The 17,539-nt window shown below is 35.5% G+C and overlaps 1 protein-coding gene across 1 annotated transcript in view; it reads left to right on the top strand.

Annotated features, from left to right (window-relative positions):
- Positions 1-17,539, top strand: part of CTNNA3 (catenin alpha 3) — a 1,605,010-nt gene that overhangs the window by 1,552,934 nt on the left and 34,537 nt on the right. The window contains exon 16 of the mRNA XM_004617094.3: positions 10,413-10,547. Coding sequence (XP_004617151.1) covers positions 10,413-10,547 — 135 coding nt within the window. The remainder of the gene's footprint in view (positions 1-10,412; positions 10,548-17,539) is intronic.

Raw genomic sequence — 17,539 nt, 5'->3', positions numbered from 1 at the left:
GACTTTAATTGAATTAGATCCTCTGAAGTAGTATCCCTTTTAATAAGTCCCTTTTGATAGCAAAGATTCAGTTATACTGTTGTTTTCTGTATCATTCAGATTACGTGGAAGAAAGCAAAATATTTTTCACATCTGTAAATCTTTGTATATGACTGTCTTTGTAATTATCTATGGTTGAAATGCATTTATTAATTTTTGTTTTGTTTGTGGGCCGTATGCAGCTATGCTCAAAGCTTACTGCTGGCTCTGTGCTTAGGGATTACTGCTAGCGTGCTCAAGGGTCATATGGGGCATTGGATTGAACTCAGGTCAGCTGCGTGCAATGCCAATGCCTTATCTCTCTCTAGTCCTATCTCTCTCTGGTCCTTATTTGTTGTTTTTTAAATCTTTTTGATTTTTTTAATTTTTCTTTGTTTTACGTGGCACACCCAATTGGTACTCAGGGTTTACTCCTGGCTCTACTTACCAGTATACCTTCACTGCTGGAGTTATCCAGGGAGCTAATTTCCAGTATACCTTCACTCCTAGAGGGATCCAGGCAGGGATAACCTGCACCTGTCAAGTACTAGACAAGCACCTTACCAGGTATATGGTCTTTCTGAATCCAACATAAAATATTCTGGTAGAAATAATATCTGAAACTAATTTCAGAATGAAATTAAGTAATGTAAATTTTATTAGTGTCTGTATAAATTATTAAATAATCACTTGAAAATTGTTTTCTTCCTATTCAAAAATGTAATAATTGAAGAACATACTCATATTTATTGTTTTTTATTATGGTCTTTGCAGTTAGAAAATTTAATAATTAAATTTTCAATAGAATTTTATTTCTTTAATTTTTGTTTTGTTTGCTTTCTGGGCCACATCTAGCATTGCTCAGGCAAAGGCAATATTTGCTGTATTATATATATCTGCCTTACTCTCTATACTATATATCAGAACTTTTATTTTTTTTTTATTCATATGTTTTGTATCACACCCATCAGTGTTCAGGGGCTATTTCAGGGTCTGTGTTCAGAAATGACCTCTGGCAGCACTCAAGAGATTATATCTGGTGCTGGAATTTCAAACCAGACTTGGGGCAGAGATGGCCAGATGTAAGACAAGTGACTTAACTGCTCTACTACAACTCCCACCCCTACATCTTCGAGATTAACAGGTTTCGAATTCTGCCTGCTTGTTTTTTAACCTTTCTCCAGTCTTATTATTTAACATATGTTTATTATGTGTCAATGTATATGCGTTAATAACTATTTTGACATGGTCTTCATTTAACTAGTAAGAGATGAAATTAAACCTCTTCAGCACCCCAAAATCTCTAATATAAGCTCATTGACTAATTACACTTTGTTTCTTGGGTTGTTGAGTTGTCTTGAGACGGTATTGTGGATCATATAGACCTACTAAGACCATATTGTTTAATTTTTGTATAATTTAAGTGCACAGTTTATTTCTATTATCTTGTATATTTTTAATGGGCAGGATATTGTTAGCTAGCACATTCCTTAAACAGTTGTCCCATGAACCAATAGAATAGCAAGTTGTAAAACTATTTTTCTAAAAATCTAAGGTTCTAAACTCTTGCTCTTTCTATTCTATTCCTCTAATCTATTGTGTAATTTATCATGTTATCAACTATCTAAATTATACAAACAGAAAAACACCTCATAAAATGGAACAATAGAGAAAAATCTCAATCAGTTATAGAAATAATTTATCCCAAAGGAAAGAAAAAAGAAAGAAAACTAAATTGACATCATATAAGATGGTTTCCAGAAAAAGGGAAAATTTAGTAGTTTTAAGAACTAAAGTAAGAAATTTAGGGTATGAAGGAAGCAAACATTAACACTAGTCATTATAATTGTTTGAAATACCCAGTGAATTTCTAAAGTGTTGGTGAAGCCTAATAGCTTTTCACTGAATTTTTGTCAAAGCATAGAATATCTCTATTATCATCTGGGTCTCTCAACTAATAGAACAATAAATTGAATTAAATTTTCAGTGTTAACTATGAAGTAAATATAATTCAATAAAACATGACATTTAAAAAATAAGGTGAAAAATTGTTAGTCAAATTATATGCAATGCACTCAACTCTGAACAGAACAGTCTACAAGTGTAATTTATACTGATATTTCAAGTATAATTTATACAACATTTGAATTGCTTCCCTGCTGATATTATGAGAGTCAAAATGTTTTTGTAATAAAGCTACACTAAATAGAAACTTCTAAAGCATTCATTTTTTCAATACTAACATGTATTTTAAGAATATAATTCATGGACCCTGAGAAATAGCAGAGAAGTATTCAAAAGGTATATGCCTGAATCGGGCCAGCCTAGTTCCGATCCCTGCACTACACAATTTCACTGGATGGAGCACTGATGGTACCTGAGCACTTTTGGGGAGGCACAGGTAATCTCTAGCACTGCTGTAACAGCACTGCATCTTCAGGCCTAAACAGCACTTCCCTTTCAGGCTCTTGCATTGAATCCTCAGCCTGGTTAGACAAGAATTGCTTCCTCTCCCTGAACCCTGTCTGATAGTCAGCACCCCAAAACTATATAAACCTTAAGTACATGCAGTAATGATATATGCATTTTGGTACTATTATCTCCTAAAATATAGCAGAGATATTAAACCTACCTAGATGTATTATTATTCAGAATAATAGACTTCTACCTTTATAAAACAAAATGCATAGCAGGTTCTCAGGAATTAAGTAGAATTAGATAGATTATAAAATTCTCTGCCTGTTTATATCTTTGAAGAGTCTTTTGTTTAAAAACATCATATTTAGTACTTCTGCCTCTTCACTGGACATTTGACATTTTCTATTGAAACAATGTTTTAAATCATTTAAAGGTAAGTTATATATTCAGGTTTTTGTAATACTCAAGTACCTATCATTAGTGCCCTAGCAAACAAATATATATTCTTCTAGGATATAGGGGAAATAATCTATTTTCTATAGAAGGGGAAGAGAAAAGATGAGGAAAAATATGACTTGCATAGATGACTGTCTTTCTTTAGCCAAAACTCCAAGTAGTCAAAATTTATCTTAGTTACACAATCCTTTCTCTATCCTTATTCTCCATTCAGAGAAAACCATTTTTGTAGGTTTATTTCAGTCCAAGTCATTCTTCAGATGAAAAACAAAGGAGTTCTGCTGAAGATGGAAAACACTTTTGTCAATACTTAATACTAGTGTTCAGAATGTCTGTTACTGATAACAGTTTCTATTAGCTGTATGCCCCAAATCAGTTGAGACTAAAACAAAATTTAAATTATTATTGTATATGAAGCAGTAGTAAAGCAGGTAAAGTGCTTTCTTTGCTGAATCCCACCCAGGTTTCATAGCACCACCAGGAGCGATCCTTGGATGTTTTTAAACAAAAGATTCTTATTTCAAAAATATAAATATAGAAAGCCTGGGTTTGGCCCCAAACCTTGTAAATAAATAAGTATATCGTAAAATACAAATAATTGTAGTTTAAATAGGAAAGTATTGAATATCATATAATTCTAATGAAACCAAGTCTATGCATTTAAATATGCACAAATAATTTTCTAAAGAAAAATCTTATAATTAAGTCAGGCAATCACATATCAGTATCTTCCATGAATGTGAACATCACTCAAGAGTTTCAGTGTATTTTAAACCATGCATCCCTAAATACCCTTCTCTATTTTTTTCCCCAACTTAAATTTGCTCAAAACACTGATATAGTGATATAATATATTGCATAATATATATTTTATATATATTAAGGAATAAAAACAAATTCAAAGTGTGATGATATTCTCAGATGAGAAACTATTTTAGATTAATAGCTGACAAATTTTAGCACCTAGGAATATAGAGAATGAGCTCTTCATAGAAAAGTTAATAAATGGAAAGGATTGTTTTTCATCATAAACAAAGTGGAGTATGAAATAATAGAGAACTCCATGTTGATTGTGTAGTAAGTATCTAAATCTTCTGAAGAAAGTAGTAGATGGGAAACATTTAGTCATTTATAATTTTTAAGTGATAAACAAAACCATACCAGTGTGTAACATTGTCCAAGAAGAAGCTCAAAATTAGATGTCATTTTCAGAGCTGGGCGAGATCACAAAGGACTGGGTGACATGACACACAGGTGCTGGACACTCGCTAGATCTATCCACAGCCCCCTATCCACTTCATCTTCTGGCTGTTGGTGGTCATGTTTAATACTGTGTTGTTGGCTTGAGCTGAACAACTACACAGTGAGCCCATGTACGTTAAAAGAATTCTCCAGCCTATGGCCATGCGCCTTATGACCATGTGACCCTTAATGCGCCTGATCTCGTGTGATCTTAGAAGCTAAATAGAGTCTGGCCTGGTTAGTACTTGAAGGGGAGAAGTTGTATCTGTGCCTCCTAACTACTGTCAAAGGAAAACAAACGAACAAACAAAAATCCTTCAAAAAAAAAAAAACCCAAAAATGCCACAGGGAAACCTTTTTATTTTTTCCATTTTGTTTTGTGGGGCACACACCCAGTAGTGCTCAAGGCTTGCTCCTGGCTCTGTGTTCAGGGATCACACGTGGTGGGCTTTAGGGGACCATATGGTACTGGGATTAAAGGTTGATGGGCCAAGTGTAAGGTAAATGCCCTATCACCTGTACTATCGTTCTGGCCCAGCCTTACTTTTATTTTTTTTAAGGCAAATAATTAAAAATGGGATTGAATTACAGGATTGAGAGACAGTTCTATTATTATTCACACTCAACACAGATGTCTTCACCACCTCTTCCTCTATTTTGTTGACTATGAACCATTTCCCCTAAGTCAGTTTCAAAGACAGAAAAGAAGACCTTAAAAGTGAAAGAAAAAAAAATAATGGGATCATTGATCTGTGACCCTGAAGAAGGTGAAATGAGACACCTCTGGTTTAGAGTACAGGAGAAGAAATGAGCACCGTGGGAAGGAAAAGGTCAAGGACCGAGTGCTTTTGTCATCGTAAATTGCTTGAAATTTCTGTTCAAGAAATTCAAAATGACACTTCATATTTTTCGTTAACAAACTTTGCCAGCTTAGCAGAAATTTAACTGTTGGCTGTAATTGCTAAAGCCATTTTAAATGTGTCTTAAATAAAGTTTATGCTCCAATATAAGCAAAATATAGTCAAGCTTGTGAAATACAGGTCTTTTAAAGTATTCAATTTGCTAATTCACCCTTAAAATTAAAACTGAAAATTTTTTTCATGATTTTTCTATCACTGCTAAACGATATGTTCTCTTTATATATTCATTCTATAAAAGCTGGTTTTAATAAGGATACTGCTTAGGTGAACACAATATCAACTTGACTCAACTGAATATTTCAATGTTTTTAAAGTTCAATTTAAAAATATACACAGAAGAAAAAACATTAACACATGTCCTTATAAATGTCTGTATCACTGTATCACTGTCATCCCACTGTTCATTGATTTACTCAAGCAGGCACCAGTAACGTCTCCATTCATCCCAACCCTGAGATTTTAGCAGCCTCTCCTTACTCGTCTTTCCCAACGATTGGAGGCTCCTTTCAGGGTCAGGGGAATGAGACCCGTTATTGTTACTGGTTTTGGCATATCAAATACGCTACAGGGAGCTTGCCAAGCTCTGCTGTGAATTACATGTCTACTATCTTAAAAAAAAAAAACAACTGGGAAATATGTTTGTAAGACACTTGAGTCTATAAATATTCTACACATATAAACATAAAGCCACCCTTTACATATCACCTTTATGTAAAAAACATAGAAGGCAATTCTATTAAACTAAGTCTGTCAAATCGTATAAGTGCTTTACTGAACTAAGAATGGTGAGTGACATATGCCAACTGAAGATGGACAAGTACGGGTGATCTCATTCATCTGTGGCATAAAAAGTATATAGACGGATAGTCGAAAACAAACCCAAGATACTGTTGTAGAACTGGAAATACCAGAATAGGGGTTAGTATGTGGGATATTGGGATCTTGGGTACTTTGTTGATAGTGAAATGAGTTAACTACATACATTAAAGTCATAAATGTCAACACTATTGTAAACATGTGACCTAAATTATAATAATTAAAATTTTTAAGAAGAAAGTGGTAAAGGTTCATGGAAACTTTGGTGGTTTATATATCTTTATGCATCAGAACTAAAATGTTTATACTATTGTAAAATACAATATTATAGTTTACCAAAACTATAGTAACTATCTAATTTTTTTCGATGATCTAATTCTCCTTCTACTTTCATCAAAAAAAAAACATTACAGAAAAGCCTTCTGAATGTCAATTGTAAACAAAACTTTATGACAAAATTTATCAGTATGACTTTCTACTTCAACTTTAAAACTGACTACCATCTTCAAATATAATCAAGGTTCTATTTAAATTTGTAGTTAAAATATGAATCAGGAGCTAAAAGCTTTAATTTTGAGAGTTCAACTTCAAAAGACAGTAACGAAGGTCTCTGACACTTTAGTACGAATGGGGATTTAGTAACTTTATCCACAAAAAGCAAAAAAAAAAAAATTAATGCTATTTAAAATCACATAAAAATAATAATAATAAACGTTAAATATCAATAGCACAGTGGTAGGGCCTTTGCCTTGCACACAGCCTACCCACGTTTGATTCCTCCTCCCCTCTCCGAGAGCCCTGCAAGCTACCGAGAGTATCTCGCCCGCATGGCAGATACTGTGTGGCAGAGCTTAGCAAGTTACCTGTGGCGTATTCAACATGCCAAAAACATTAACAAACAAGTCTCACAATGGAGACATTACTGGTTCCCGCTCGAGCAAATCGATGAGCAATGGGTGACAGTGACAGTGACATTATATCCAACCCCTGGGTTCAATTTCTCTGTCTGTCTCAAAGAGCCCAGAAAGCTACTGAGAGTATCCTGCCTGCATGGCAGACCTGGCAAGATACCCATCACACATTCGATATGCCAAAAACAGTAACAAGAAGTCTCACAATGGAGACGTTACTGGTGCCTGCTCAAGCAAATTGATGAACAATGGGACGACGGTGCTACAGTACTACAGTGCATTATATCTGAACTCGTGTAGTATAGCCTTAAGAGAGTTTCCTCAAAAATACTAGTTTGTTTAAAGTTGGATTACTGCAACACTGGTTATTGGCTAAAAATAAAATAACTTAATATGGGATCAATATGTTGGGGCTGGAGTGATAGCACAGTGGGTAGGGCATTTTCCTTGTATGCAGCCAACCTGGGTTTGGTTCCCAGCATCCCACATGGTCCCTGAGCACCACCAGCGGTAATTCCTGAGTGCAGAGCCAGGAGTGACCCCTGTGCATCACCAGCTATGACCCAAAAAGAACAAAACAAACAAACAAATAATATGCTGACTGCTGACTATAAAATAAGATTTCAAATCCTGAGACATTTCTAAATATCTAATTTCTCTTCTATAAATTGAGGTACACTTTTTGCTTTTCTCTCCTTCATACTCTATTCCTTTTGCCTTTTTTTGTCTCTTTTTCTCTCTACTCCTTTAGACCCTTCTTATTAATTAATTAAAATGTCATTTTCTTGAAAGTTGAATAATTATTCTAACATGCAGTTTCTTTAACATGCTTTTTAATGGTCCCTCTTACTAATTATCATGCATCTACATTGTTATATGCCCCTATATGTACAGCAAAATAATATATTTATATACAAAACCTTATTTCTATTGAACCATTATTGATTAACTTTGACTCAGAGATCGCATTCTCACTTGTCCACATAATCTAGAGCTATATAAATTGTTATTTGCAAATATGAAGAATAATAAGAGTGTAGGTAATTTCTAACTATATTCTAATTATTGATTACTAAGTTAAACCAGAAATATATTGAATTATTTCTGGTTTTTCATTCGACTTCTCAATTTGCATCCAAGACCATGGCCATTTTGATTAAAATTTTCTTTATAATCATAATATAATTATAAAAAGAGCAATAGCACAGCAGGTACCGTGTTTGCCTTGCACGCAGCTGACCTGGGTTCAATTCCTCCATCCTTATTGGAGAGCCTGGCAAGCTACCGAGAGCATCCCGTCCACACAGCAGAGCCTGGCAAACTACTCATGGCGTATCTGTATGCCAAAAAAAATTAGTACCCAGTATATTTTATTTTGTATTTCTTTATTGGGAGGGTTTTATTTTACATCCAGTAGTGCTCAGTGCGTAGTCCTGACTCTGTACTCAGGTGTCACTCCTGGTGGAGCTCAGGGAACCATAGAGGGTATCAGAATTGAACACAGGGTAGCCACATTGAGGCAAGTGCCCTACCCACTCACTATCACTATGACTCCACTATTTGCATATTTTTTCTTGTAATTGATGCTCTACTCAACACATAAATAATTACCCATCTTTTCTTTTCTTTTTCTTTTTTTTTGGTTTTTGGATCACACCCAGCAATGTACAAGAGTTACTCCTGGCTCTGCACTCAGGTATTACTCCTGGCAGTGCTCAGAGGACCATATGGGATGCTGGGATTTGAACTCAAGTCAGCCGAGTGCAAGGCAAATGCCCTACCCGCTGTGCTATAGCTCCAGGCCCAAATTACCCATCTTTTGACATCATTATGGGGATATTTTTTAAGTGAGATAAAGTTACCGAGGGTTTTTAATTTGTTCATAGTTACATAGATTAAAAAGCACCTATTTAAGTATTAAATATAAATATATACCGTGTTATGATGGAATTTGAAGCTTTTCTGAGGAGTTCCTTATGGAAGTTAATATAGTAGAGAAAATTAACTTTGATAAGGAACCTTACTATACTATAAAACATATATGTTATTGTAGGATAACATAGCCTCACGTAGTTTAAAAGGTTTATTGGGTTACTCCCATTACAGTGCTCCTATTCCTCTTTGTTTATTTGTAGCTTCTTTCTTAGTGTTCTGTTGACTTGTAAATAATGTTTTTCTCTTCTCCTTGAGTCCTTTGCATAGTTTATTCAGAGCAAGTCCTTTTTGTATGGACACAGGAAGACTTAACAAATGTTATGCTTTTGTAACCTGGGAGTCATTTGACTCTACATGATATTTCCCTCCATCTGTTCTCTTGACCTAAGCCTCAGCTGCCCTTACTTCCTAGCATCCCCAAAGCAGGGTCCCTATGTGGGACAAGAAGGACCCAGGGCAAGCGGTGAGTTGTGTGCTACCCTGGCATCGAGATGGGCCTGGCCGAAGTGCCTAATGCTTAACTATAAGTTAAGAACTTGGTCATGGACAAATGCTGTCATGATCCAAACAGTGATAACTAGATTTGGACCCTGCTAGGGTGAGGAATGATTAATCTGGCCTGAGTGCTGTGGTCTGAGCCTGTGGCAAGATGTTGCCAGGAGAGCTGCCTTGCAAGCCTCAATGTATCCCTTGCTATGCCCATACAAAAATAACTAGTATTAAGATGTTAATAAGTTCCTAGACTAAAGAAAAGAAAAAAACCTTAAGAGTGAGGAAGGGCTTTGGAATGCCCTGCCCTCAGGAAGGGCTTTCTTATGTTGATTTTGCTACCTAGCTGGGTGTAGCCTAGAAGGCAAGGTGAGAGAGAAAAGGAGGAGGAGAGAGAGAAGCCAGGGAGAGCAGCAGTTGATCCAGAGAGAGGCCGGAGCGGAGCTGGGAGTGCGGGAGATGAGAAAGATGGAAGATTGAATAAACGGTAACTAATCAGCAACTAGCTTGGTCCTCGTTCTTCCTTCGCCTTTCCTTGACCACCGGCTATCCTGATCCAGTCCACACACTGGAGTTCCAGGGCACTGAACGCGGGCGGTGAGACAGAGCGGCCCAGAAAGCCCAAGAGTGCACATGCCCCTCGGCGAGCTTTAGTTTTTTACATGTTATCTATCTTTTCTCCACATAGATCCACAGCCATTATCCAAGATGAAATTGATTATTTGTGACTGAAATACTAAGATTATTTCATGCTGAAAGTAATAATAATATATACTTCGTCGCTGATTTCTTGTCTATATAAATAAAAAAAGACAGACAACACAGACCATGGATCTTAAGGAGTATTTTTAAAGCAACTCTAGTTGCAGGATATAAAAGTTTTCTAAAATATTTCTTTAAACTTGCCAAAAAATGTAATCTGAAGTCTTCTTATAATTCGAAGGTAATTAGTTTATATACCTACATTTTAATGTTTGGAAATTTCTTTAACATTTCCTTCATCTTTGTGAAATCCTTGAAGTTAACACTTAAGTGAGCTTTTCCATTGATGGAACTCATCAGAGTTGACATGGGCTTGGTCTGAGAAATGGAGTTTTATAAAACAATATTATTTGCACAAAGGGTACTTGACAAGTCATTATTTACTCATTCAGACCATTGAATTATAGTTCTTACTCTTTCCTTTTTGTCTTTTGTAAATACTTAGTGTCCAGATCCATCATGCAAACAAGACTTGTTGGCCTACCTGGAACAGATTAAGTTCTACTCTCACCAGCTGAAAATCTGCAGTCAAGTCAAAGCTGAGATCCAGAACCTGGGGGGAGAACTCATCATGTCAGCTGTGAGTACCTTCCGGCACTTAAATCAGGACATATGGAAAATGCTTCCAGAAACTACCCACCTTGGCGTTCCACCAAATTGTTTAGGTCCATGAAGGAAAAGTCAAGTAGAAATGGAGGACAGAAAACGACCTGAATTTTAGCTAACAAGAAATTTTATTAGATTTCTTAAACACATGTTACAATTGTTTTTTTTTTATTTTAGAGATTTTAGAGTAAATCAAGTTTTATTAGACTCTTCAGTAAGAAGTGGATGTTAATTTGGAACTTGGTTTTCAGACTTTACAAAGTGCATAGATGCACTGTAGCACTGTCATCCTGTTGTTCATCGATTTGCTCGAGTAGGCACCAATAACGTCTCCATTGTGAGACTTGTTGTTACTGTTTTTGGCATATTGATATGCCATGGGTAGCTTGCCAGGCTCTGCTTGGCAGACAGGATACTCTCGGTAGCTTGCCAGGCTCTCTCAGAGGGATGGAGGAATCGAACCCGTGTTGGCCACGTCAGCCTTGTGCAAGGCAAATGCCCTACCCACTGTGCTATTGCTCCAGTCCAAAGTGCATAGATATGTTTTTAAAATAAATCTATAATTTTAATAAAATAAATGCATATGAAGTTACAAATTAGTGAAAGTTTCTTTATTGATCTTAATGATTTTTTTACTTATTTCTATAATGAGTCCTTGAAGATCATTATTTCCATATGAAACTATACAAGTAAAGTGTCATGAACATTATAGAATTAGAGGAATTTTTGTAATATTTTGGTGACCCTGAGTTTCAAACTATAAATTGTCATGATGAAAATAATGGACAAATGAATTGTCCATTCATTTTTTAATTTCAGAGGATTATTTCCTTAGAATAGATGTGGTAATAAAAAGTATGTTATGTCTTGGATTTAGTTAACAGTGACTTTGAGAATGACATTTAGAACATAGATTTAAGTTAAAAAGATATCTTGAACAGAATAAAAACACATCTACAAGGATAAATATGTTTAAATGGCAATGGCAGGCTTAGACATTTGTGATATGTAGTAATTCTTAGAACCCAACATTGGATTTAGACTCAGTGAACCAAAATTTGTAAAGAAACACTATACTTAAAAAATAATCACAAATAAATAATTACAATTGTGGATAGAGGAGCAAATGTTTATTCACTATCTTTTCTATATTTTATCTCATTTATTGAGCACAATAGAATGATAGATAATTTGTTCGCTAACTTTCTTTTAACAATTGATAAAATAAAATTCAGAAATGATAAACAGCATCTCCAGTAAATGTCAGACCAGGCTTTACCTTCAAAAGCTATATCTTTTCTATTCAGGAAGAAAATGTGCATTTATGATAAAATTGAGGAGTGAACACAAAAGTAAATAATTTTGGAATTATGCTGGTAATATTATAGATAAATAACAGATTTTGTTTTCTTGGTTCTTAAATCTTGTGAAAGCAAATATAGAAAAAATATTGTTTCCTGGTCACGTTCCAAAGGAAACTGTATTATAAGTAATTGCAGTCCATACATTGTATGCACACATGTGATTATATGAACAGCTGTACATGGACATCTCACTAAACAAAATTTGTAGATGTGTGTATGCATTTCAAAATATCTTTATAATTTATTACTAAACATTCAATATTTACTTTCCCAATTAACATTTATGTAAGTATACAAAAGTATATTTATTGATTTTCTGTTTCACATACTAATCATCATTTGAAAGATGTAAATCATTATGAATTGAAATTTTCAATTATATCTATTGCACTATGTTGTCTGAAACTAAGCCTGAAAAGAAATGGTAAATTTCAGGAGCTGGGGATATAGTACAGGAAGTATAGAAGCTGGTCTTGCCGACTGCTGACCCCAGCTCAATTCCTGGCACAGTATATGGTTCCCCAAGCAGAGCCAGGAGTGACTCCTGAACACTGTACTATGAGTAAACCAGGAGCACTGTTAGGGGTGGCTCAACCACAGCCCCCAACTGGTAAATTTCTGCATAAACATTAGTTTTAAAATACTATATAGTTTATTGCCCCTCTCAATATAATTCCCTCCAATGTATAAATTGAGTTTGTATTCCTTTGTTTGTTAACATTTATAAGATATACATATTTACAGATATGTTAGGGCCAAGCCATTTAAATCTATAATTTGCAATCTAAAACTGAGTCATTATAGAAAAAATTGTAGTTGCAAACATAAACCTAACTGTCATCATTTTACCCACAATTTCCCATTTGAAAATTTTAATCTGAAGAATTGAAACATGGATTATTGTCATCTACTTCTTGGTAAATCCTAGGAGGTTTTTAAGATATATTTTATGTGTGCCAAAGAAAATTTCATCTAATTTCTTGATGGCACTGAGTTCTCATCTTCTTTCTTTTTTTCTTTTTTTTTTTTTGTTATTGAGAAGGATTTTGACCCAAATAATTTTTACATGAGATCTTTTGAAAAGAAACATACATTCTAAAGCAATAGAAGTCATTTAAAAAAGTATGAAAATTTTATATTCATAACTACGGAATAAATGTTATATTTGAAAATCAGGTTCATGAAACATCATTGCTAATTTGTTTGGTAAAAGAATCATATACGAATGGAATGCATTTCTAGAAACAATGGGCAGAGTGCTTTAGAGTATAAAGTGTTAGGCATTAGAAGTAAGTTAAATTTATAGTATAAAGTTAGGTGAAACCATTCTCATAGTGGACTAATTAAAAATTTTTACCAATACTCCTTACATCTATCTGCCAGCATTTGCCTGAAAATTACATGCCTTATTCATTAAAAAAAAAACCCTGAGGTTTAGTTATTATAAAAATCCAACTATAATTAATCATCCATTCTATGACAGGTATCACAGAATATCTGAGGAATACAAAGATAAGTGTAAAGATCTTTTAAAAAATACCCAAATAAGTATATAATTTACAAAAATTAACTAAAACAATGTAATAAACAATCACTGTCTCTGTCACTGTCATCCCGTTGCTCATCAATTTGCTCCAACGAACACCAGTAACGTCTCCATTGTGAGACTTGTTCTTACTGTATTTGGCATTTCAAATGCACTACAGGTAGCTTTCCAGGCTCTGACCTGTGGGCGAGATACTCTAAGTAGCTTGTCGGGCTCTCCGAGAGGGGCTGAGGAATCAAACCCGGGCCGGCCTCATGCAAGGCAAACACCCTACCCGCTGGGCTAAAATAATAGAGATATACACAAAAATCTCATAGATGAAAGAAAAGGAATATTTAATTCCAATGATGTCACAAGGGAACAGAATAAAACTACTTAAGGCTTAACCCTAATTTTCATCTTGATTACATAGTAAAAAATTAAATTGTTCCTTGGGGGAAAGAAAATAAAAATAAATCTGGGCTATGGGACAATGGAAATTCTGGAGAGAGAGTTCAAAATTATAGTTCGAGTGGTAGATCACATGCCTAGCATGTGAGAGGTCCTTGGTTTGTCTATGGCTCTGCATGACTGACCCCTCATCATTATTGAGTTGGCCGTTGGAGCCTCTGAGCACCACAGAGGTGACAATCACACCATAGCCACTAAACTCAGGCCACACCTCAAGGGTAGCTTCTCTGCACATGGTCTGTGCCATCACTTACACCAGCAAAACTGGATGTGCCTCATATTAAAACTAAAGTAAAATAATCAAATTCAAATAAAGCAGTAGGGAAAGTAAGGAATGTTTAACGGCAAGCAGCCTGATACAACTGGAAAGATTGCAGTTGATTCTGCTTGGTGTGTCATTTGAACAATAGGACCTGGAAGAGATACAGCAAACAAAATAATGGTGCAATTTCAAAAGGATCATTTATGACAATTTTAACTCTACCATGTAAAGCAATCATGAATACTTGAATATTATTAAATTTAAACATAAAATAGACAGACCTTTTATTTTGGAAGCTGGATCATTTGAGAGCATGGTAAGATTGAAAAGATGAAGGATTGGAGAGTCAAAGCCAATATATTTAGGATTGGAGAGTAAAAGCCAATATATTTAGGAATTATGCTTTATAAACAACTGTCAAGGGAATAATAATATTAAAACAATATTAGTGAGAATTGAGATCATTTTAGCCAGGCAAGAAAAAAAAAACAACAGGTAAAAATAATTAGAATTATTGAGCATGAAAGATTTCAGACACTTCCTATGTTTCTTAATTGGATTGCTTATTTTGCCAAAGTGACATTATTAACTAAGAATTTATACATAGATGAAGTCATAAAATTTGCATATAAATGGATCAACATGGAAAATATCATGTTAATTGAAATGAGTCAGAAAGAGAGGGAGAGACATAGAAAGAGTGCACTCATCTGTGGAATAGAAAGTAATAGAATGGGACACTAACACCCAAGAATAGTAGAGATAAGTACCAGGAGGTCTACTCCATGACTTGGAAGCTGGCCTCAAGTGCTGGGGGAAAGGGCAGCTCAGATAGAGAAGGGAACACTAAGTAAAGGATATTTGGAGGACCAATTTCAGTTGAGAGATTTGAGAACCTAACGTAGAAAATAGATCAAACACAATGACCAGTCAATGCCTCTAGTGCAAACTACAACACCCAAAGGGAAAGAGAGAATAAAAGGGAATGCCCTGCCACAAAGGCAGGGTGGGGTTGGGGAGTGGGGTTGGTGGGAGGAATACTGGGATTATTGGTGGTGGAGAATGGGCACTGGTAGAGGGATGGGTACTCAATCATTGTTTGACTGAAACTCAAGCACAAAAGTTTATAAATATGTAACTGTACCCCACAGTGATTCACTAATAAAACATTTAAAAATAAAATAAAAAATAAGTTATATATGGAATGAATTCAGATACATGCACTCAAGTTCACTTGTTCAATGTAAATCACTACAAAATTTCTAAAAATTAAAGTCTAGAAAAGTTGAGTTAATGGTTCTGGACTTCGAGGAGAACTAGATGGGACTGTCCAGTAGAAGTGGATTGGATATTTTTAAATATATCCAATCAGATATTTAGAAGTTTTTTTTTTCTATACACAAGTGATTCTAGTGTTTCTATATAAGATAGAGTTGACTGAGACAGTTTAAACAAATTTAGAGTTTACTACCTTGATCAAAACAACTGAGAATAGATAGTACTGTTAATACCCAAGAACCCCCAAATTTTATTCAAAACAGGCATTTGCTGCTATGCTTTGTTCATTGCAGCACTATTCACAGCAGTCCAAATCCAGATGCAACCCTGTGTCCAAGGATAGAGGACTGGGTGAAGGAATTCTTGTTTATGTATAAAATGGAATAACACTTGGTTCTAAGAAAAGATAAAGTGATACAATTTGCTCCTTCATGGATGGGTGTGGACAGTATCATGCTGAATGAAGTTAGAAGGAAGAGGACAGACACAGAATGATCTCTGTTATATGCAGGATATAAAGACACAGAGCAGGGGAAATGCAAATGCAGAAAGACAATAGAAACTAGGAACTGGTCTTTAGTAGGAAGCTTACCACAGAGGCAGGATGGTTGTGGGAGTCAGGTGAGCACTGGGATGATTATTTCAATGAGATCAATAGTTCTGATCAGAGGTATGGTAGACTAGTTAGACGTTGTTCTACACGATACTGCCTTCAGTATGGAACTTGATTTTGCTGACTGTATTCCAGTGACTATTCTTTCTCAATAGTGACTGTCACTGTCATCCCATTATTTATCAATTTGTTCGAGCAGGCACCAGTAACATCTCTCAATTGTGAGACTTATTTGTTACTGTTTTTGGCCCATCCAATATGCCACGGGTAGCTTGCCAGACTGCCATATAGGCAAGATATTCTCGGTAGCTTGCCGAGCTTTCCAAGAGGGGCGGAGGAATCGAAAATGGGTTGGCCACATGGAAGGCGAATGCCCTACCGCTGTGCTATTGCTCCAGCCCATTCTTTCTCAATAATAATAATAATAATAAGTACAGGAGTATGTATTGGGCACATATAAAAACTTAAATGAAAAAAATCATTGCTAAACAGAAGAAAACTGTATAACCCACCATAGAGTTGTTGGTCAATTTCCATCACTACCCTGGTATATTAACATACTAATTTAGAAATGTAGTAACCATATAACTCCAAGAAGATTAAATTGTACCTGGGTTTCTTAAGGGCATATACATAAATTCTGTATCAGCTGTTCTTTTTGTGTGCTTAAACAGGATATCCAGTGAGATAACTAGTGGACTTTGAGGAAGTATATACTGTTACAATCTAGCCTGTATATATAAAAATGGACAGAGGCAAGGTGGCACCAACACCGCCGAAACCCTTGATGCTCTTCCAAATGGGGTTGGCGGGGCGCAGAGAAACTACAGCTGTGGCCGCAGCATCGCTGCCTGCCCCAGTCCATCAACCTCAAGGAGATCAACCTAAGGCCACAGATGTCCCAGATGCTGCCCAGAGATGCAGGCAGATGCATGTTTGTCAGTGTGCAGATCGTTACAACATGCCAGTCGATCAAAAGTTTACATTCAGTAGACTGAGAACACCTGTAAAGGTGATTAGAGGCCGCCCTAAAATTCTCTGTCCCTCTCAGAGAGCCTGGCAAGCTACTGAGAGTATACGGTCGGCATGGGAGAGCTTGAAAAGCTACCCGTGGTGTACCAATATGCCAAAAACAGTAATAACGGCTGTCTTCATTCCCCTGAAAGAGCACCGAATAGGCCATTGGGCTACACTAGCACTCGGCAGGGATGAATGGAGATGTTACTGGAGCAAATTGATGAACAACGGGATGACGTTGATACAGTAATATATAAAAACACAATGCAGGATTTAAAAAAGGCAATTAAAATGATTTTACATTCTTAAAAGTATCCTTTCCCCAAGTGTTAAGCTTCTAAAATAGCATTTTTTATACTACTTAGAACTGATTAATTATATAATCCCCATGTTTTGTGTATTGCCTTTAATGTGTTTAATTGTGCTCTCTTACCCT

The sequence above is a fragment of the Sorex araneus genome, chromosome 5 (genome assembly GCF_027595985.1).
Source record: "Sorex araneus isolate mSorAra2 chromosome 5, mSorAra2.pri, whole genome shotgun sequence".
Lineage (NCBI taxonomy): Eukaryota > Metazoa > Chordata > Mammalia > Eulipotyphla > Soricidae > Sorex > Sorex araneus.
This window is presented reverse-complemented; position numbering and strand designations above follow the sequence as displayed.